The 23355-nt window shown below is 37.8% G+C and overlaps 1 protein-coding gene across 1 annotated transcript in view; it reads right to left on the bottom strand.

Moving 5' to 3' along the window:
- COL4A1 (collagen type IV alpha 1 chain) overlaps positions 1–23355 on the bottom strand; it is a 120669-nt gene that overhangs the window by 34061 nt on the left and 63253 nt on the right. Inside the window, exons 3-24 of the mRNA XM_082277676.1 lie at positions 19849–19938; positions 19714–19758; positions 18144–18188; positions 17973–18035; positions 17818–17871; positions 17644–17670; positions 16238–16321; positions 16063–16125; positions 15430–15465; positions 14850–14891; positions 13186–13275; positions 12557–12592; positions 12352–12411; positions 10181–10225; positions 9907–9960; positions 9394–9435; positions 8144–8237; positions 7448–7483; positions 5751–5915; positions 3732–3827; positions 2505–2588; positions 1718–1788 (exon numbers count right to left, since the gene is read on the bottom strand). Coding sequence (XP_082133802.1) covers positions 1718–1788; positions 2505–2588; positions 3732–3827; positions 5751–5915; positions 7448–7483; positions 8144–8237; positions 9394–9435; positions 9907–9960; positions 10181–10225; positions 12352–12411; positions 12557–12592; positions 13186–13275; positions 14850–14891; positions 15430–15465; positions 16063–16125; positions 16238–16321; positions 17644–17670; positions 17818–17871; positions 17973–18035; positions 18144–18188; positions 19714–19758; positions 19849–19938 — 1422 coding nt within the window. The remainder of the gene's footprint in view (positions 1–1717; positions 1789–2504; positions 2589–3731; positions 3828–5750; positions 5916–7447; positions 7484–8143; positions 8238–9393; positions 9436–9906; positions 9961–10180; positions 10226–12351; positions 12412–12556; positions 12593–13185; positions 13276–14849; positions 14892–15429; positions 15466–16062; positions 16126–16237; positions 16322–17643; positions 17671–17817; positions 17872–17972; positions 18036–18143; positions 18189–19713; positions 19759–19848; positions 19939–23355) is intronic.

The following is a 23355-nucleotide window of genomic DNA, read 5'->3' as shown; positions in this document are numbered from 1 at the left end:
CACATTATGTTACAGGAACAGGTATGCTGAGGTAGGTTTTCATAGCAAACCTCAGTGTCCATAGGGGCACTTGAGTGGACTGTGACAAGATCAAACATAGCTGTGGTAGTACACTGCTCATCTAGGAGTCATCTGTGTTACATTTGAGACAAGTGTTACACTTACGGCTCTTCTGCTTCTGGCCTTACTGAGAGACATGCTGCTCTGCCTCAACATAACTTACAAGTAATCTTACAAGGATGCTCTTCAAAAGTATTTAACTTTCCTTCTTACCAACTGTTTTACAGAACATGCTGCGGACACTCCCCAAAATCTTCATTAACAACCTGGATGCAGGACTTGAAGGAATACTAAGTTTGCCAATGACAATAAACTGGGAGGAGCTGTCAGCTCTGTCGAGGGCAGAAAGGCCCTGCAGAGAGACCTCAACAAATCAGAGAGATGGGCAATCAGCAGCACAAGGGCAAGTGCCAGATTCTGCACCTGGGATGGGGCAATCCTGAACATGTGGATAGACCAGGGAGTGAGAGGCTGGAGAGCAGTGCCACAGAAAGGGACCTGGGAGTCCTGGTCAATGGCAAGTTGAACCTGAGTCAGCAGTGCCCTGGCAGCCAGGAAGGCCAACCCTGTCCTGGGGGGCATCAGACACGGCATCGCCAGCTGGGCAAGGGAGGGGATTGTCCTGCTCTGCTCTGCACTGGGGTGGCCTCACCTTGAACACTGTTTTGGGTGCCACAATATAAAAAAGACATTAAACCATTGGAGAGCATCCAGAGGATGGCCACGAGGATGGTGGAGGGTCCTCAGGGGAAGCCTTATGAGGAACGGCTGATGTCACTTGATTTGTTCAGCCTGAAGAAGGGGAAACTGAGGGCATATCTCATCACAGTCTACAACTTCCTCATGAGAAGACAAGGAGGGGCAGACACTGATCTCTTCACTCTTGTGAACAATAACAGGACTAGAGGAAACAGCATGAAGCTGAGTCAGTGGAGGTTTAGGTTGGATATCAGGAAAAGGTTTTACATCCAGAGGGTGGTTTAGCACCGGAAGAGGCTCCCCAGGGAAGTGGTCACAACAGCAGCCTGACAAGAGTTCAAGAAGCATTTGGACACCTCTTTCGGGCACATGGTGTGATGTTTGGGATGTCCTTCACATGACCAGGAGTTGGACCTGATGTTCCTGATGAGCCCCTTCCAACTCAGCATATTCTATTATTCTTTGATTCAAAATTCAGGAAAACTACCACAGTATGCTGCATGCTAACATTATATTGCTCACACTACACCAGATGGCACTGTTTCTCTCTCAATATATTTGTACTCAACAGCAAAGAGTTATTGGAACAATTCACAAAAAGATCAGGGAAGACCTGCATCTGTTTCCTGAAAAATCCTACTCTTTACCCAGCTCCACTGCTTAGCTTGCTCAGACAGAAAGTCACACATCCTGCTGAGTTCTTATGATGGATAAACTCAGAAGTAGAACCAATATCTCACAGGTCTGTTTTAGGTCTTACAATTCAAACCCACTTCTTCCTACTGTATTTTATTAGGCATAGTTAACTTTAATTTTATCATATCAGTGCACTGGTTTTTGGGGGTTTGTTTTGTTTTTAAACAGAACTATTACACACCCACACTGATACACCAATCATCACATGTTTTTTGATCACATGCCTAGTAGGACATGTAGTATTTGGCAAGGCATTACTTACAGGTACCCCTGGAAGGCCATCAAGTCCAGGTAAGCCTCTGTCACCCTTGAAACCCGCTTGTCCTGGGAAACCTTTTCAGATAGACAAAAATATAGTTTAATTTATTACATGCTTTTACAAATAGCTCATTGTATGTGAATTCCTTGTGATCCCTTTTAAAGTGTCTCATTCCATCCCCAGTTAGATCAGCATAATGCTGCTAAAGCCAGTGAAGCTGTCTTGGTTCATGCACTCATGTGTTACATGTATGCATTAATAAACTTGGAAGTTGATGATTCATTTGACTTAGGAATGAATTCACCAATTCATGTAACCAATGCAGAATTGAAACTACCTAAACCACATTCATTTTTCTGAACAGCCACTAGAACAAACATTAGGTATAATGTAATTTTTGGCATGTGTCACTTCTCTCATATGGTAGCAAAAAATAATTTTTTTTTTGGGCTACAGAATTTAGTGCTGCAATTGGAAACAAATGTATGGGTCATTGACAAGCCTAGGCACATAGGCAAATGGTTCCCACATTATTTCTCACTGTGAAAATATTTGGGCCACAATTTGCAAAGCCCCTTCATTGTGGACAGATTCTCCTACCATGGTTATTCTGGTTGGTTGTATTGGAAATCTGGAATCAGGCCAAAAATAGGAATATTCCACCCTCCTTTCATTAATTTCACAAACAATTTGACTAGTGGGACAAAAAGTAATTAATTTTATTATGTATGCTGCATTTTTCAGAATTTAGTCTACATAGCTCATTCTTGGGTAATTAAGGAGTTTTTACCTGCTGGACCTGGTGGCCCTTGTGGTCCTGGAAGTCCAGGAGGTCCTACTTTATCACACAAGGCACAGGCTTCACCTTTGTCACCTGAAAAAAGAAAACAGCAAAGCGCTTGAATAACAACAAAAGATTCAATTCTGCAAGCAGTTGAATTCAGGGCAAATGTCAATTTAATACTTAAATAAATTTTTACTTCTAATTCCATGCTTCAAGGAGAAAATATCAGCAAGTTGATGTTCAACATTCTTTAAAATTTTTAAAGGAATGGCGTGAAAATCAATGTAAGTCTTATCCTAGGGTTAATATTGAAGAGAATGGTTAAAGGGGACCAGGTTAAAGAGGATTAAAAAGAATAAAAAAATATTCTTTTCTTAATATTTTCTGGGTATAGAGAAAATAAAATTATTAAAGCAGAAAAAGGAAAACTTCTGTAGTCACTGTAATTTTGCAGAAAAACAGTGAACAGAACGAGATAAGGAAGGATCAATCATCAAGTAAATGGGTACAGCTCATTTTTTTTAAACATCCATTTAGTCAATACTGCTAAAACATGCAGTTAACAGTCCTATTTACAGAATCAGAAATTTAGGTTGGAAAAGACCTCTGAGATCATCAAGTCCAACCTATGACCAAATAGCACCATGTCAACAGACCATGGCACTCAGTGCCACATTCAGTCTTTCCTTAAACACCTCCAGAGATGGCAACTCCATCACCTCCCTGGGCAGCCCACTCCAATGCCCAGACACCCTTTCTGTGAAGCATGGCTTCCTAATGTCCAGCCTAAGGTTGTTCATAGGTGTTAAAATTTTATCTTCAATTATACTCATGGCAATGACTCATAAACCATTTCCATTCTCAACTCCTCTGCCCCTCTCTAAATCTTCATCTCAGAATTCACATCTTAAATTGCCATGAACGGCTCACTTTCCATTGCATGGGGCTATACTCAACCCTTTCTTTCTTTCTTCCCATCTCCTTTTGCAGCAGTGGGCCATCCTTTATCACTTCCCAGCAATAAACAGGCCAAGTGAAACATATCACACAATTCAATACACAATATCCTTCTTTACCCACCAGAGAGTCCAGAAACATCTTCCATGTCCATTAAGTATTTAACTAGCTTTAAGTACACTTTCTCTGGATCCAGTCTAATTTGCTCAGCCTCTTTACATACCCAAGCTCCAGGCTAAGGATCATTAGAATACAATCACTTTAAAATATTATTACCTTTCTCTCCCATCTCTCCTGGAAATCCATCTCTTCCTGGAAGTCCAGGACTACCTGGTGCACCAGGTTCTCCCTGCTGGCACTGATCAATTCCATCTGAAATGAAAATGCAATAAAGAATATTGTTTTGACAAACGCAAGTTTCCTTTATAGGGTTGCATTTATGTCATACCTGAAATATTACCTATGAAAAGTGCTAAGTCAGGATAGCATTTTACTCCTTTATTGGATTTACTTGAAAAAATTTCACTGGGATTCTGTATTCTTATTCTTAAGAAACCATGAGAATTACAGAGAAAATACAGGCTCTGCCATAAAAAGGTTACAAACAATTTCGACATAAAATCTATTTTCATTTTAAGTTTTGGCTTAGAAAAGTACTGTGCGTGAAAAACTGATGTTTTGACCCTGAATAGAATGGGAAGTATTAATGTTCTGAAGAAATTCATTAAGAATGTGTTTTTGTACCCTGACTTCTGTTTTCAACATTTTAGAAAACTTTCTAGATAAGAGCGGCTTTTCACCATCTATTTAACTTCTATTTAACTTTTTCACACCAATCAAGCTTCCTGAAGACAACAAACCTCATATGTTAGTATCTGAAATAGGTAACCAACGAGAATATTTAGCAGGCTTGATATAAGAATATGAATAGTGCTTGTTCTGTTTGATGATACGATGCAGGATCTGACCCAATATAGTGTGACATCATTCTGGCCATAGCAAGTGGTCAAAATGCTAGTGTGAAGTTTGGAAAGCAAGTTAAATGAAAAAAAATTGCTTCCCATTATGGACTTGGAGAAAGCTAAAGAAGTATCTGGGGAAGGAGCAGAATTAAGCAATGACAGTAACTTGTGTGAAAAACAGGAATTGCTCTTATTTTTAGGAAAATGTAGTATTTAGCTATTTAATTCCATATTCTACATGCTGGATTGTACCGCTTCACTGGCAAATACAGCAACAACTAGGCATCTTCACCTGTTTTTGAACAAAGTATCTTTGGTTTAGGAATTCCATAGAGAATAATGTTTCTTTCAATAGCTTTAAAGTACCTAAACTATTGTAAAAGGGATATCATTCTTGATGTTGAAATGATAATTTAACTCACAATATCAGTATCACTTATAGCCAAAGTTTTCTATCAAAGAGTTAAAACAGCAGTTGTAAGGAGATATTTAGCATGGACCACTTCCACAGGTACTTGGTTATTGCTTCATTGCAGAGAAAAACAATTTTTCTCTTTAAAATTGCTTTATCACAATCTAATAAAATGTGTGTAATGTTGTTATCATTACTACTGATATTATTATACAGTTTTCGCATCATTACTGGCTTTTCATTTACTCTATAAAGCAGGTGTTTAGCCTGATCTAGTGGGTGGCATCCTTGCCTGTGTCTGGGGGGTTGGAACCAGATGATCTTTAAGGTTCCTTCCAACCCAAGCCTTTCTATGACCCCATTCTCCTCAAAGGTAATTTTATTTTACAATAAAACCTTCTGGCAAATTAGTACCTCACACTGCAGTTCTCACACCTGTTCAATCTGTTACACAGACTGGTACTGCAGACTTGTAAATCGTGACACTGAACAGCTATCTTTTATGCTGAGAAGAGTATTAGTATCTGCTATTTTTTTAATTGAAAATACACAAGTATCACTAGGTTGGCACAATAGGACACAGAACAAATTAGTACGTGTTAAGGTCAATTGTTTGGTTATATTCTAAAAATTCACAATGAATTTTGCAGAAACTTTAAAAGCATTTATTTAGCAAAGAATCCTTGTCCTTTCCCAGTAAGGAAATAAGTGGCTTCCTGCATTGAGCAACAGGTTTTACTCAGTTCATCAGCAACTCAGCTATGTTTCTTTCATGACACAGATCGGTTTATCAGTGACTCAGATATGTTTCTTCCATGGCACAGACATATCCTGATAATAGCTTTTATAATCCTGTCTCTTTCTTTTCTTAATGTGCATTATGGGCCTTCAATGTGAAAAGCAACCAAGGACTTTACCCACCTGTTTTGCCTGGAGGTCCTGGTGGGCCAGGCAACCCAGGGGGACCTGGCAGACCATCTCTTCCAGGGATTCCAGGTGAAGGAAATCCTGGAGAACCCTTTTCACCTTTTTCACCTCTCTCTCCAGGGACACCAGGTGATCCTACCCTGTCTGGAATTGGTCGACCTTTGACAGAGTAAAACATACATGTAAAAATGACAAGTGAAGAGACAGCAACATTATCAACACATTAACTTTCATAGGGTTTTAGAGAGAAATGGAGAAATGTTAGTGCAAAAGAAAAAAGGGACTGTATTTAATTATTGGTGATTTATACAAAATTGAGTTTATATACTCACTGCAACTGAGAGAAACTCACTTCTGTTAGGTCCCTAGACAAACACACCTAATCTTTATCAAGTGCTTTTCTGAGATTTAGTTGGACACCCTTTTGCTGGGCAGTAAATAGTTGCAACACTGGAGTTAACTTAGCTATTGCATCTAGAAACTACTACACAGTTCCTTACCTCATAACAAACCAAATCTAAAACATACCGAGAAAGGGAGGGCATGTCTGAAAACTTCAATAAATAAGTAGTCAACAATGCTAGCAGATTTCAGGAATGCTAAAACCAAAATGGTTTGTAAGAATAGTAAGTGAAAAACAGCCAAAAAAGAGAAGCAATTAAACAACTACAAAAAATCCTACTTAAGATCTCCTTTTAGCTATTTGTACAGTCATGCAGGTCTTCATATTTTAATAACTTAATTCACAACTCATCACTACACTTGATCACTAAAACATTTTGAGTCTTCTGCAACACTGCAGGAAGATATGGAAGTCACACAAAGCTCAGTTTCTGTAGCATAATTACAGCCTAACAGCAATCATTACAGCCTGGGGCATATAGCATCTTCTCCCTAACCTGTGAAAGATTTCCTGGAAACTATCTGACTATGGCTCACATTAATTTCATATTTAGCTCACTGTCAAGTTAGAAAATGAAAACAAGGAAGGTAATAATATCACTGAAGAATGCCTTAAGAGTCTGGTGTCCACAGATGATTTGCCTAATTTTCAAAAAGAAAATATCATGGTGTAGTTCAAACACATGTACATGTACTTATATAGATAAAAGCAGTATTTCCATGGATGTGAAGATGTTAAGACTCTGAAAAGGGCAAAATTTTTAGGCAAAAGAAATAACTTTTATTAGAGCAAGTGACATAGTCAAAAACAGCAGGAAGCCTTCAAGAATGACTTTGATCTAGTATTATATCTTCCTACAAACCTTGTTTTATTATACCTATGCAAACACATACAGAGCTGAAGTGAGAGAAAGACAAAGACCTACATATGAGCATACATACTCAGGTATACATGCACACACTCACACACATTCACATTTAACAACTCCTCCTGCCCCATGCAGTCATACTCTCTGGGCTATCTCTGACAGACTGTGTACTGCATTTTCAATTTCAGCAGAAAGTTATCAGGGCAGAACAGAAAGAACAAGGCTGGATCACATCAGAGACATGAGAAAAGCAACCTACAGGAAGTGTCTGCAGGGATAATTACACCCCTGGAGAGGTCACTGCTTGGGTGTTCAGAAAGTCCGGCAGTAACTGAAAGCAGCTAAGGAGAATATCCCTCAGGACTGTTCACTCCAGAACACATGAAAAATGTGAAAAATTCAGTGGTCATAATTTCATACCTGGAGGTCCTGGGATTCCTTGTGCACCAGGGAAGCCTTTAGAAAGAGAAGGTTTCAATTAGGCAATGAATTCTGCAATGCCAATGAAAGTGAACTTTTAGGAGATATTATTTAAATTCACATTCATGCATATTCAAATTCTGAATCAAATTTGAAATTAAATAATCTATATATATCTTCAAGAAATACATTCAGGGAAAGGGTCCTGCTGTGTGCCAACTTTCCCAGTGATTTTTCTTAAATTGGCTAAGGTCTGTAATGGGGAAAGCCAGCAGGTTTTGCTTGATTTTCTGTTTACTGAAGCCTTTTTAAAAATATGCAAGCCAATCTTAAGATTAAAAATAAGCTACTGACTTTTACAAAGGAGTCTCAAGATTCTCTACATTATTACCCTCCTTAAGTTCATGTTGATTTCCATACTTCTTAGATAATCTTGCTGAATTATTTAACTACCATAAAAACTGATCCCAGTTTATTATTTTTCATCTATAATTGAAAGGCAGTCTTAGATACGCTGAGAACCAGAAGTGTCCTACAAGCTACTGCAAAATATAATAAGCTAAAAACAATTAAATAAATAACTGGAACATTACACTGTCATATAGACCTCCTGAGCACAGACAGTACAATTTTAATTTCCTTTAGTGAGAAAACTGAAAGTATAACTCAACTAAAAAGACAAGACAACATACATACCTTTTTCACCTTTTTGACCTTTCAGTCCAGGCAAACCTGAAACTCCAGGGTCTCCTTTTTCACCAAAGGTATCTACTGGTCCAGCATCTATCACCTAAATCACAGGACAAACACTAGAAACATACAACTGAGCCATCATATCTCCCCCATCTTCATCTGATGGTACAGAAGCCATTTTAGTTTTATTGACAATTTTCAGCAGTTTTGATTATACTTGCAATTTCAGCAAGTGAGAGGCTTGTAGCTGCTGAGGAATTACCAGAGAAAATAAATATTTCCCGTTCTACCCAAATGCCTTCACATCAACTGCAGGATTAAGTGGAGAGCTTTTACAGCATCTTCCTCAAAAAGAATGATGCAAGAAAACCGTAACATGGTCTAAACACTGATCCACTTGTATTACCTTTTATTTTAAAATGTTATGGTCTGCCAATTTTTGCTAACATTGATCTGAGCTCAATATATAGGATGCTAATATTTACAATACAATATTCAGGACACACATACAATTTTCCAAACCAAATTAGCAGATGTTGGGGATTTCTCCCCATAATTGGGAAGCAGCACCACCAATCATCTATTCGTTCCTGACTAACCCCATTTTTTATCTGAGGTGTTAAAAAAATTATAAATTGCTCTCCTGGTTTTTCTTGTGTACTTCTTGCCAATTTCTCCTCGGGGAGCGATTGCACTGTTCATCACTTGTCTTCCTCAGGTTTTATTCCGCTCTCTTCCTGTTATCTCCCTTTTCTTCACGATTATTACTACTACTACTATTAGTATTATTAACTTTATTTTGATTAATAACTTGTTCTTATCTCATGAGTTTTACCTTTTTCCAATTCTCCTTCCATCCCATGCCAAGGAGGGACGGTGAGTGAGCGAGTGGTGGTCTGGCACTTAGCTACCAGCTGAGGTTAAACCACAACTGCAAAGCTGACAGATATACTCTTTTGATCTGTCTTTTGGATACTGTGTAGTGATTAGCAACACTTATAATATTCACAGTCCAAAACATGTGAAATTCATATTCTTTGAGGGCTCCTTTCCCAAATTTCAAACATACTTTAAAGAACTGCACCCAACTTTTGCTTCCATTAAGGAAAAATATGGACATGAATGATGAGAACAAGATCAGACTATGCATAGTATCTCTTTTTTTCCTCATTGTTTGAGCACTTTGACTTTCAAAAAATTTAAATTTAAATTTATTTTAAGTTTAAAATAAAATACCAATTTCTTTTACTTACTCTTCCTGGAGGTCCTGGATAGCCTCGTTCCCCTTTGTCACCCTAAATCAAAATAGAATTTATGTTTTAAATCCAGATCAAATTTTTCTCCCAACAAAATCAGATTTCCTCAACAAATGAACAATCTGATACAGATTCATAACAACATCCAAATGGTAAGTACCTGGAACGCTGTAATAACCAGCATTAGTAATTACTTTGCAAGCCTGTACTGGTTTGCACTATTTAAAGAGAAACTGGAGGTTTTAGGGAAGTACACTTACACCTATGCTGACTGGACAAAGAGCTTGTGAAAATAAAGCCTGCATTAATCAACCCATATAAGAGATCTAAATTGGGGATACCTACACTACCTTCATTTTGACTTTTCCTAGTCTCTGAATGATGACACGCAGCTTAGCATTCATTTAGTATTGCTTTATGTGCATTCATTTCACTAATGCAATCGATGAACACACCAGAAAAGCTGTTAAGTCATTCTACATGAAGGAAGCAAAAGTAGCTACTACTGACCTTTGAGCCAGGCTCCCCAGGTCGTCCTGGAATCCCAAACCCTCCAGGCAAACCCTGTGTGTAGAAGACAGTGAAACCAGAAGAGACAAATATAGGTGGATCTTAGCTGTGGCAGCAGCAAAGCTTAAAAATTTTCAAAGTCACAAATTCACTGAAAGCAACAACTTCAAGTAAACAATTCAGAAGGCTAGAAAACATCAACCATTTATAATGCACAGACAGTTCCTTGTTTTTAATGTAAGAAACAGTACTGGAAATTGAGTAAAATACATACAGGTTCTCCTTTCAGTCCTGGTTCACCATCTTTTCCAGGCTTTCCCTGTAAAACACCAAGTTCCACTCTGCTTAAACAGACAACCACATACATGCAATTTCTAAAAACAGTGGATGGAATGCTAGAACAAAATCATCACTATTGCAATGCATTAATCAAAGTGTGCTAATGCAGCTAACAGAGAAGAGAGTACAAATGGTGAATATGCCTAGTGCTTGTATTACCCAACACCCTACAAGATGCCAAATTATATAAAATCCTGCAAATCTGTTCCCAGATTCAGAAATAACATGGGTTTCCGTGTCACAGGGTCTTCAAGACAAAATATATCTACAGCACAAGAAACTGGAACCAGATCTGTGTTTTCCTTTCACAACAAAACCTTTCTATATATACACTCTTCAACTTCACAAAACATTCATGCGTAGATATTTGGTGGTTCAGTTTCAGCAGAAGGCTTGTAGAGTGGCCCTGTATCAGATTGTGTGGCAATGTACTGGTCAATCCACAACCCTCACACTGAAATTCAAATCACAAGGCAGATGATAAGCTAGAAGTCAAAATTCCCTCCCCCAGAGTAAAATTATTAGACCATTGTGTTAACCTACAGAGAGGATTAGATTCCCTTGTTGAAGTAGTCAATAGATACGTGATAAATGATCTAGATGGACAAATCTACTTTTCAGCATTTTCCCTTCCTCTTCCTCTGCACCATAGAAGGTCTGGGACATCAGCTTGTACCCTGACCCACTGGAGGCTGGTTTCATTTGGTGCCCCAGAGCTTAGATTGTACGTGTAACATAAGCAATATACGTTTGTCCCATAAACCCAAGTAAATGTAGATACTTAATAAACAAATTAACAGGGCATGTAATTGTCTAAAACATAATCCCATCAGTTTAGGTCAAAAAATTCTGTCTTAATGCAATTGAAAGATAAAAATGATAGAACAAACATGAACCACCACCACTGAGGTGTGCAGCTATGGTCTCCTATAATGAAGGGTTACAAGTAATTTTTAGTAATTGATTAAAATATGATCTGCAAAGTCAAGAGAGCCTTCAAATATACACTGTGATCAGAATTAATCATATGGTTTAGTTTCATTAAACTAGAATATCAGATCATACCATCTGTTCATCTTTCAAGGCTTAGCTTAATTTCAGAAGTAGCTGTGATTTCCTGACCAATTATATATAAAATATCTTAGAAACTTTGTTCAGGGAACTCTGCAAAAACTGAAAACTGTATTTTTGATAACTTCTGATGCTCTGGTTTCCTCAAAAAGTTCTAAGCCAACAAGTCTCCATTCTTTCAGCTTCAAGCCCTCATAAGACTAAAATACATGTATGTATATGATATAAAAGATAATCCCATCACATAACTTTACTGAAAAGTTAATAGAACATCTGACTTTGAAGCAGAGTAGAAAGGGAAATTTTCTCTTTTTCAGACTGAAGTACAATCGAATGCCTGTAGATGTGCTGGGCCTAAAAGTTTATGAAGACCCACTTGAGAAACTTAGAATTACTTAGAATAGTTTAGATATGTTTGAATGTAGAAAAAAATACAATTTTGCTACCTGCTCAGCTATGAAAGATACAGCACGACTCATGAAGAAGTTGGATGGATGACTGATAAAGGTCAGGTTAGACAAATGTAACAGACCTTATGGCCTCAAGCATCCACAGTCAGGCTAGAAACCAGCAAGCAAAAGGATTTCAGTCACCTACATTTTTTGCTCCATTCAATGTCTTTGTAGGAAACTGTACCTTCAGGCTAAGGAGGCTGTTGTCAACTGCACATGAGAGTATTTGAAATGAATTCAACACGTTCCATTTAGCTAAAGTCACTCCTACAAGGTGAGTTTTTTCTTTGCTTTTTCTTCCATTCTGGAATGACTTAGTCTTGCTTCAATTGGGATTAATGGGAGTTTTGCCTTTGCCTTCAGCACTGCAAGATACTCTTAAGTGTCTTTAATTATCTGAAATATTATATAGTAACATTACTGCATGTTACTACTACCTTGATTGTACACCTGTCCTACAGTAAACTTGCTTATTTGAAATATAACAAATTTGCTGTTTAACTAATGGTTACTAAGTTTAATTAGCTAATGGAAAAAATACAGTAACTGCAATTATGGTATTGATAAAGTTGAGTATACTTACACGGGGACCAGGCTTCCCAGGTTCACCCTTGTCTCCTTTGAAACCTGAACCAGGCAATCCCTGGAAAAGAAATACTCACTAGATCAAAAATACTGCCAAATTCCAAAGTAAATCTGCTTTTATCTAATAGGTACAAAGATATTCAGTGACATTATCAGATTCTTTAAAATTTTTATCATAGTAAAAAAAATAACTCAATACTCACTGGGAGTCCCTGTTCGCCCTTTTCACCTGGATCACCCTAATGAAATTATAAAAAAAATGTATATTAGTAAACAAACACTTAAACATTATTCATTTAGGTTGTAAATAATTCTTTATTTAGGCAAAAGCACATTTAGTCCTGTTCTCCATTTCAAGAACTATGCCTAATAGTATGATGAGCAAAAATTTAGACAAACATCAAATGTGAATCCATTAAGCTAAGTTTATTTTACCAGTATATATTGCTTCAACTGCTTAACTCAGTAATTGAAAAATTCATTAGCATTAAGATTTCACAAATGTGTATAAGAAAAGTTGAGTATATGCTACTTAATTCAATCTTTTAGAATATTTTTACAATATCCTATCCTTATCAATCCTTCTTCCTCAGAAAGTCATCTGTTGCTTACTTATTTATGCAATCATCATTTACTACCTATCATATATTTTTAGAGAGATTTCTAGAATGAAAATTAAAATTCATCCATCAAGTAGAACAGGCAGAAATTTTGGAAAAATTTGCTGTAGGTGACTTTGTACTTTCCTTTTCCTGTTTCACTTTTGTTTGCTAATTCCTACTGATTATACTTTAATGAAGAGCACAAGAAGTTTAATCATTTAACATCTCACCTTTTCTCCCTTTATGATTTCACTCCCTTTTTCTTTCATATGTGGTGCTGGTCCTGGGGGTCCTGGGGGGCCCCTTACCCCTTGTTCTCCCTGTCAACAGCAAATCCAGAATTGTCCATTGAAAACAGAATGACGCTGAGATCAAACACTGCTAAGATCAGTAACATTAAAGAGAACTACCACTTGCATTTAAAAATACAGCTCAATGGGTTTTTAAAAAACTCTTTTTTCAGCAAAATCAGTGAGAGAGAGGGTTACAGAAGTCACTGCTGTGTAACTGGTTACAGACAGAGACTGCCCTGAAGAAAAACCTCTGAATCCACTCTTAAGGTGAAGACTGATTAATACCAAATATCAGGAACATATCCAAATAATTACAGCAATAGTACTGAAGTTTTATAGTGCCTCCTTCATGAGGAAGGAAATTAGGAGGAAAGAGGTTGGGCATAGAAAGTCAGCACCTAAAGAAAAATGTTAGCCAAAGTTTACAGTGCTCCAAAAGCTTTGCAGAGGTCCATAAAGGCCAACTTCAAGATGATAACTGTGGACAAGTTTTTAGTATGCATATGTCCATTGCAGGGTCAAAACCTCACCTCTTCCATAATGCAAAAGCTCTATCTTTAACAGTAAAATGCCTCTGAAAAGACTCGATACATTTCGGTCAAGCAGTAATGCATGCACAGCAATACCATTTATCTTCTGCTAAAGACAAACCTGAGGAGTCCAGGAAATCTCCATACACTTCTATGTTATCTTTGCCAACATTTTTCAATAAATTTCATGATAACAAATTAATTTCAACAATGTGTCATCTTGAAAAAAATTCTTTCCATTAGGAATATTGGGACTCAGACATATTAGTAAGGTGGTGTAATATAATTTACTTATACCCCAAAAGCCCTCTGTCAGTGACACTCATGAAAAGCTGCTGGAGAAGTGCACAGACACATTATGAATTTACTGAATAGCCCTTGAATGCATGCAGTTCTTGGCTCCCAGAAACACAACATAAGGCACTTCAGCCTAGACCTCTCAGTGTGAGAGGTAACAGACTAAAGCTGACATGTATTACCTCCCATTTGATGCTGATTAAGAGAATAAATGGGATCCTGGAGCACATCTTCTGGCTTAGATTCATTCAAAAGTAAACCAGTCTGTGTGCTCTTAAACCTCTTCCTGGTTGTGTCTTAACACAATAAAAGGGGACAACTGAAATACCTGCTTCAAATGTGTACATTACCAAACCAAAATAAGGCAGACAGGCCTTAGAGTCCCACCACAATTAATTCTGATCATTCTGAAAAGCACATTAAGTCTCATCCCTTAGAACTAAACAGATTTAAAAAAAAATCTCATGGTGAGTCCTAATATACAGAATAAATGTTTCCAGATCTGCCTAGTGCAAATTAAAGTAGCTTTCCAGGCACAGCTGAAAAACAGGATGGTGATCTAAATTACTGTCAGGTATAACATCATCATTTAAAAAGTCTGTAACTGCTCACAACTTTTGTTTACTTAGGTGTAAGTTACAGATTTACTCGAGTCTTCCAAAAATTAAAACGCTGATTTTCTCCATTGATTGATTTCAACGGTTTTCTTTATTTAAAACACAGTATCAGGAATATTTCTGACAGTTGTTCTCCAGATGTTTACAAGAGACCTACCTTTTCACCTTTGGGACCCTGAAAGCCCAAGCCCATGTAGCCCTGAAAATGTAAATTACACACACTTAGTCAATTTTTATCAGCAGTGCATACGTGCATACATATAAACATATGAAGGTATTATGTACACGTCAAATGCTAAGGGAGAATATAAAACACAGAATATGTCTTTTAAATGCATGTGTGAAACAAATAAATAATCATGTCCTAACCTCCCTGCTGTTTTTTAAGCCAGGTGTCACAGCAACTTGTGAAAAAACTGATTGAAATTTATCAGATAATTTTATTGTCAATATGCTCTTTTACCCAACACTTTAGTGAAAATGTTGACATTTTAAAATGAATTCAAAAAAACATAGAATGCTGTAATTACTACTGATTTGACCAAGCGAGATAACAGGGCTAGACAAATTTGAAAAAAAAGTGGTAAAGTTCTCTTTTTGTGATGTCCATTAAGACACACAAATAGATCCCAAAGTGTAAAAACCCCACACCTTTAGGACCATTATTTTCCAGAGTTTTCAGGATCTGGTATGCAAAATAAATAGATAGACTTCGTATTTGTATTAAAGAGTCTTACCTTCTCGCCTGGAAGTCCTGGTGCCCCTGGGGGACCCTACAAGACAACACATTTTAGCATGCACATGTGTAGAGTACACTAAGTGGAATAATGCCTTATTCTATGAAAACAGCAGAAAGGCAAATCTTTTTATTAAACCCAGTAAATTAATTTTTCTCTTGCTGTGCATTATTCACAACTTGAATAAAAAATAATAACAATCTGTCTGAGATATCTCATTAATTATCAAAATAACAGATAGATGATAACGTGCTTCCACGGTAACACTCAGTGCTGCCACCCATAAAAATAACCTCAGCAAACATTTGGATTTTGATCTGAATGCTTGGTATGTAGTTTATTTTCTTAATTAAATTGGGAAAGAGAGGAAAGGAGGACCAACAGTTACAGTCTCTCCCCCACAAAAATACCCTCCAAGAGTGCGAGAAGAGGACTGTAGGAGCAGCTGCTACTGACAACCTGTGTTACCCAGTAATTTCTTCCATGGTAGAGTTCAGAAGGCTGAACGTGAAGCCTGGCACCACATGCCATCTTTCCCAAATCCCAACCAAGACCTGCTACACACACCTTCTAGAACACTCCTGTAATAAAGATCTGTAACTGAAGTGCAAATCACCATGAAAGGAAACTTACTGGCTCTCCTGGAGGACCTTGTGGCCCCATTGGCCCCTGAAACCCTGAAGCTCCAGGTGGACCCTATGAAATATTCAAATGGTGTCATAAGAAAGTAATATTTATATGGTAATTTCATGATACTGATATAATTTTAATTGAAACTCACTTCTATTCAAACATCATTTAGACTTACAGGCAGTCCAGGTTGGCCAGGAAACCCTTTTTCACCTTTTAGCACACCAGGATGTACAGGACCAATCACTTCACCTGGATCTCCCTAAAATAAGAAAAGAGTAAGTCTTTAACATGAATTCAAATATATTCAAACCCACTAGGAGAGGAAAGTTGTAGCTATGCATACTTTGGAATCGTTTGGAAAGCTGACTTTAAAAAATCACCTTATTTCTTTTAATTCAGCTGAAACATAGAGATATTAAAGTTAAAACCTTAATTGCCAAATGTACTTTAAAGCCACCTGAAGAGATTCCAGTACCAAAACTACCTTCATACCTCATTTCCTGTATTGTAATGGTAGTTGGAATGATTTTTCCATTAAATCTATCACTTCTACAGTGTCACCACACAACTGGAGCATCTGACCTGGCTGCTGAGAGAAGTGGTACCCTCACAATCTCTTTTCCAGGCTCAAATCTTCATGCTTACACCTAATTTTTACATAAAGGCCATTTATGGTGTTCTTTGTCCTCAGGAAAGGAATACACTTAGTCTTACTTCAGAAAACTATTCTGACCACCATCCATTTCTTTATGTCCCTTCTTTTGAGAGTAAAAGATCCTGTTTTTCCTGTGTTTTTGTACAAAGTTACAACACTGTAAGTGATTTTATTTCAGTCTTGTACCTATGCATACATGCTTAGGGAAGAAATATCTGAGTACTGTTTCTAGAATGAGTCAGCTCTTCCCACATGAGAGTAAGAGAAATGGACATTTTATAACTTGGGTTGTCATGTCATTACAAATTTGAGATAACATTTAGACTTACACTGAGCTTATGGCTCCAAATAATATCTGTTCATTTTAAAGACAAAAAGCTCTCTCATGTCTTTCAATGCTTCATTCTCCAGTTCACAAAATGCACTCAGATACCTAGTTAGCTAGCCTGATCTTTTTTCTTTATGAAAACTGTTTAGTATGTGTATGAGTATGGTTCTCATACTGTGGGGTATATGACCTTCTTCCACAAACATTATCCATGTGAAACCTTTTAGTTAAATCAAATGCCAATATAAAACCAAATGTTTGAATTATAAAACCTGTCTAAATCTTTATACACAATTAGGTGGCCACCATAGTGTTTATAATTACCAATGATATGTACTACTTTTTTTCTGTTGTAATCCATATAATACTCACCCTTTTAAGACCTGCATGCAACAATACTTATGTTCAGTTGTTATTAGGTGGGGAGGCTACCCCACTGTCTTTATTTAGTGGGATTGCAAAACAGAGTACAAAGTGAAACAAGGTAATAGAATTTTTCGGTCCTTAGGTAAAGACTGCTAGTCTTAGAGGATGTAGAGATCACATCAATTCTTATTGTTAGAAGCAGAATATGAATACACTTAAGAGTAAAATGTACCTTCATGCCAGGAGGTCCTGGAGGTCCCTGTGAAAACACAGACATATTTGTTGTTATTGCTCCTCAATGTAGTATATATTATACCTTAAACTCTGTATCATTTCCTATAGTTATATTTGCATTTCAAGAGTCAGCATTAAAAAACGTGAATCAAGCAGGAAAGAATCTACTTACTATACTTCCAGTCAGTCCTGGTAAACCTGGGGGACCTACTGGACCTCTTTCACCCTAAGGGGAACAGAGAAATCAGTTTTGTTTAGGGAACACATGCATGAGGGGTGTTTTTATTTCAACACAGAGATGCTGTTATAAACATATGTAAATGTCACCTTTGTGCCATTACATCCTGGAATGCCAGGTGGACCAGGAGGGCCATCTTGTCCAGGAATGCCCTACATGAAAAGAAAGTAAAGAAATTAGCAATACTAGGAATAACCCAGGTCAGACATCATGACTAAAGTTTGATATTCTTTGTAAAAACATATGTACTTCATACGTACAGGAAGGCCTGGGTTTCCTGGAAAGCCTGATACTCCTGGGGGGCCCTGCAATTGAGAAAAAACACAAACTGAAATGACAAATCCACAAAACACCAAGGACAAGCTGCAGACCAACTTGCATCTCCAATGCTGACAGTAAAAACCTGAAACATTTAAACTTCCTTGACAAAATAGCTCTAAACTTCAAAACCTCTCAAATATGTCACCTTAGTAATGAATAAATGAAAGCAACCTTTTATATTTCTTTAACTTTTTAAGCAGTAGGAACTTGATCAGAGCCTCATGTAGAGGTAAAAGGGAATAGGTGTTGCCTTCTCACAAACATTGTTCCCAAAACTAATTTACTGTAGGTATCTCTTCATAGCAGAAGATAATGTCAACACACTGTAAAGATGCTTCTCTATCCTTCATAGTCATCAGTGTATCAATTCTTTCTTATTATCAAAAATCCTATCAGGCTGAGATAATTCTTTCTCCTTGAACAGTTCTTCAGTGTAACGAATCAGGCATTTAAGCTGGCACATCATTTTCATCCTATCATCTTACTTATCCATGCAGCATTTCCTAAGACATGTATTATGAAGCAGAAAAGATGTATGGGAATCCTGAGCTCAGATAGTGTGTTTGCATCTTTCAAAACTTTATAATTGCTAAAATATATTTTACTTACTCTGCAGCAAACAAATACAGGAGATGCCAATTTACATTAACTCAGGATACCCCAAGTTAACATGGGCATCGTGGATTAAAATATGGAATTCTTGATCTAGCAGAATACCCTCTCTGTAACACCTCATAAACTGCACTTACTTCAGTAAATTCTATCTGCTGCAGCAACTGCAGGCAAATGGAGAACAAAACCGAGATGGCATTTTGAGAATCTGTGAGCAAGAGGGTATAGCTGAAAATGTATGCATCATTACTGGCCAAGTCATTTGAATCCTCTTTCATCATGATGTTAGGAAATGTGAAAATGCTCAGAAAGAGCTTGGCACCTCACAAAACCCCAAAAGGCACGACCCTGGCCAATATAATATGCTAAAAGAAGTGCTATGTAAGTGCCCCATTAACCAGAAATAACAGGAAGATCACAGGTATTCAGAGTCTCTTCTAGCAAAGCTAAGAAATCTGTCCCTGGCTTTAATTTGCTCTGTATCTTGTGCACAGTTTTAGCCCATATGTGCTCATGAGTGTGTCAGCTTCTCTGCTGGAGTGCTTCAAGTTTAGATGGATAATAAAGGAGAGTTTTGCAAGAGGAAATAAGGTTGGTACATTCTGAAGCTGGAACAAAGCCTTTTGGTATGCCAGGAAGATATCAAAGGCATATTAAAACTATTGCTGTTGATGCAGTGATAAGTATCAGGTAAAAATGCAAATGAATAAAGGTATTGGCTGCCCAATGCAGCAAGAAGTTCAAAGGTAAAAGTGAAAATTTTGAAATTATTGTGCAGCACAAGGGGATGTCATTCACTAATACAGACTTCCTCTTGCACATGAAGGCAGACACAGAGAGTTAAAGTCATATAAACCCAAAGACATCATAATTGCAAGAAAGTAAGGTAGAACTCACTCTTGTTCCCTTTGTTCCTGGCAGTCCTGGTTCTCCAGTATCACCCTGAAAAGGAAAAGAGAAAACTTTATCTTTTCTTGGGACAACAATTTAGGGAAATCTGATTGTTTTGAATACTAAAGCTTCAGTTCTTACCTTAAGCCCTGGTGGCCCAGGGGGACCTTCAGGTCCTTGCATTCCAGGAAACCCAATCACACCCTGTAGTCCTGGCAAGCCTCTTTCTCCCTGTGGAAGAAAAAAACTAATTAGCAACTACACAACTGAAGCTCCTTCTTCAAGTAACTCACAAATCCCATTTCTGTGCTCAAGGAACCTGTTAAGTGGTAAGAAGCTATATGTGACAGCAAAGAGTTCATGTTGGTACCTGAAAGAAGGATTATTATAAATTAAGAAATATTTATGGCTCAATAATAGATTGGCAGGGGCTGAGTGTGGCATAACAGAAAAGCACTCTTTAAATGTTAGTCAAACCTTTTTTTTTTCTGGATAGCACTGTTCATAGCAGGTTTATTCTCCTGGGATCAGGAAGGTAACCTTCCCTCTAATAAAACCTACCTGTATTCCTCCAGAGGTACTGCTAAATCCCAGTAGAAAATCTAACAGCCCAAATCAGCAACTAAATTCCTGAAAACCGCAAATATCACTGTTTGGTCAACTAGTGTAGGAAGGGTAATTACCACTCTTCATATACACCACTCACAACAGCAAGTTTTGGAGACCAGGTTTGTCACTTAAAATTTCAGGGTGGTTCAGAGACAGGTTGCTTTGAGATACAGGATCTTCCCAAGAAGCTGAACACACAGATTTTATGTGTCATCCTTTTGATTCTGCTTTAATGCTGTAGGGGACACCTGTGTTGTTCCTCTCCCTACAACTCCAAATGTATTTAAATCAGATAAATTTAGAGGCAGAAAACCTATCCACACTCTAGATCAATACTGCAGGTATTAGACATTCAGCTATATTTGGACTCCCAGTGAAACCAAGAGGAACACTATCTAAATAAAGGATGCAAATCTACACGTAGGGAGAGGGGGGAAAAACTTATGCATGTCAATTCCTGGAAACAGTAAATGAAGCAAATCAAAAGCCACTTGTTCCATGCAGGAAGTAACCAGAGTTGTCCTTTTGAGGTGTGATATGAAACAGGCAGAAACACTTCATACTGCCAAAAACTGTGGGAATATTGGATGAATAAAATGTTAGTGTGAAACTGCAAAAAGAAGTAGTTTTACAAGTTTGAAAAATGGCTAAAAAACATGGCACCTGCTTTAGAAACTCAAAACACAGCAATTTTCAAAGGATAGCAAAAAGAAAATAACATTAATGAAGTTCGAAACACATAAAGGGACACTGCAGAGATTTAAGTATTTTCAGCAAAACAGTGAGAGATGAAATTGCAATTTCTGATCAACAACCAATTCAGTATTTGATTTCAGGATGGCGATTAACAATGAACTTTTCTCCTGTTTGCTCAGGACAAAGACTTCCAGAAATATGCTGGCTACTTAGAGGTCATCTGAGGACTTGAGCCCACATAAGAACATCTGAGTCTTGGAGAGCTCATCTGTCCAGGAAGTGTAACAGGCCTCTTGCAAAGAAAAAGTTATGACATGCAGGCAGAGGAAACTGAGTGACAACCAACAGACATGGTGCTATAGTGTCAGAAGATGAGAGGAATTGGAAGACTTGTGGAGTTAGTGGGTTGATGTTGTTTTTTAGTTCCTTGTCCAGGATTTTGTTAAAATGAAGAGACAAGGGGGAAGGGGCATTATTGATGGGTATGAAGAGCAGGGCCAAGGAGGAAGGGAGAAAACTCAGAGATTATAAGAGCATGAGAAAATAAAATCAAAACAACATTAATTTATTAATAATTCCTGACAGAAAAAATTATCCTGCTGCTTCTCCTTTCCTTCTTCCCATAAAAACAAAATTTTTCAATAAAAGAGTACTTTCTGAGCAAACAGTCAGTTTTTCCTTGAAGTGCTGAAATGGCCTGATCTCCCCTATTTCATTCCCAATAAATATTCTTTATCATGGTTTGAGAATAAAGTTCGCTGGTAACCCAAATCTGAAGCAGTGTGTTAGACCAGAAAACAAAGCAAAACAAAGCAAACATGAGAACAGCTGGAGAAATACGTTTCTAGGTCAGCTGTAGAGGTACAAAGTCCAAGTTCTAAAGTAACTAAAATTGTTTTGAAAAATATTTTAAGGAAGAACTCATCATGATGCAGGTCTCTGAATGAATGTTGAAATAATTAACAATCTGAAATATATCTGTAAGTTAAAGAAATTACATAAACCCATACTTTGAGCGGCTAATTTGCACTGTTATCACAAGTGTACTTCTACAAAATCAGTTGTTATGTCATTCAGACCAGAACTTCACACTGAACCCTGGGCACTTGCTCTCATGACCTTCTGTGTGATAGGCTAAGGAAGGAGAAGACATTCAAGTACATACAACAGGATCTTCCACTGCTGAAAGAATGTACAACGTGTGCAAATGAGAATAAAACAAATTATTTTGAAACCCACAGAGAAATATGCCTCATGTGTAACATACGTGACTCACATCAGTCATGTTAACATGGCTGATACTTTCTGCACTCAGAAGTTCTGCCCCTGAGGATTTCACCACACTTTGAACCACTGCACCCTGCAACACCGGAAAAGAGTCTTTCCTCTATTCTTAAGGAAAGTTAAACCTGAGGTTTACAGATCAGATTTTCACTTAGTCTAAGGCTCCCTTAGATAATTCTGGAACTGTACAAGGGCCTTAATGTGCCTGTAAATCACTTCCTAAGGGAACGACTGCTTCAACCGGCCAAGAAGGTTACCTAAAGGCTTAAAATACATAAAAACTTGCACTTCCAAGGCAACTATAGTCAATTCTCTTAAGGCTATCTTCAACCTCCTCGGCTGCTCTGTGTGAGGGGTAAAACAGCTGGAGGAGCAGAGTTGAGACCATACCGAGTCACTTTGAGCTAAGATACATTCAGGTTTCCCTGGAAACATTTTTATTTTCCTGACTTGAACTGTTAGGCCAACAAGAAAAACAACCAGCTATTTGTCCAGAACTTCTGGACACCCAGTCAAGGTACTGGATGTTCCAAGCCCTGGAAAACACAACTGCTGAGCATGTGGAGCTCTGTACCATCCCAAAACCCACAGACTCATGATTCCTCTTACTGGAACTGAGCTCATCTTTTTGCTAGAGGGAGGTAAGGAAACATAAAGGAGACTGAATGTGTGAGAGCTGCTGGATCCCTCTCTGCATGCAACCTGCTGCCTTGGCTGCTTATTCTAACAGGGAATCATGGACTTACACACTGCGAACACCTCTGCCTCTACTCTGCCTTTCCATTTGATTTTACTGCAAAGTAAGTTCAGGGTGAATAGTCCAAACCAAGTATTGTGTAAGAAATCCAAATTTCTGCAGTTTTAGGCTACACAATGAATGGTATTTAACTCCTCTACGCCACCCATGGAAACTCAGAGAAGTTAGGGCAACCTGTTCCACCAAGACTCAGTAACAGACCTCGGGATGTCTCCTGGGTTCCAGTCCATTTCTTTAGTCCAGGTATCAGTCTGCTTCTTTCTACAATAGCCTTAGAAAACTAGTGGTGCCAACACTTATAA

Source organism: Coloeus monedula (assembly GCF_965178545.1).
Source record: "Coloeus monedula genome assembly, chromosome: 3".
In the NCBI taxonomy this organism is placed as follows: Eukaryota; Metazoa; Chordata; class Aves; order Passeriformes; family Corvidae; genus Coloeus; species Coloeus monedula.
The sequence above is the reverse complement of the archived record's forward strand: the minus strand, read 5'-3'. Positions and strand labels throughout refer to the sequence as shown.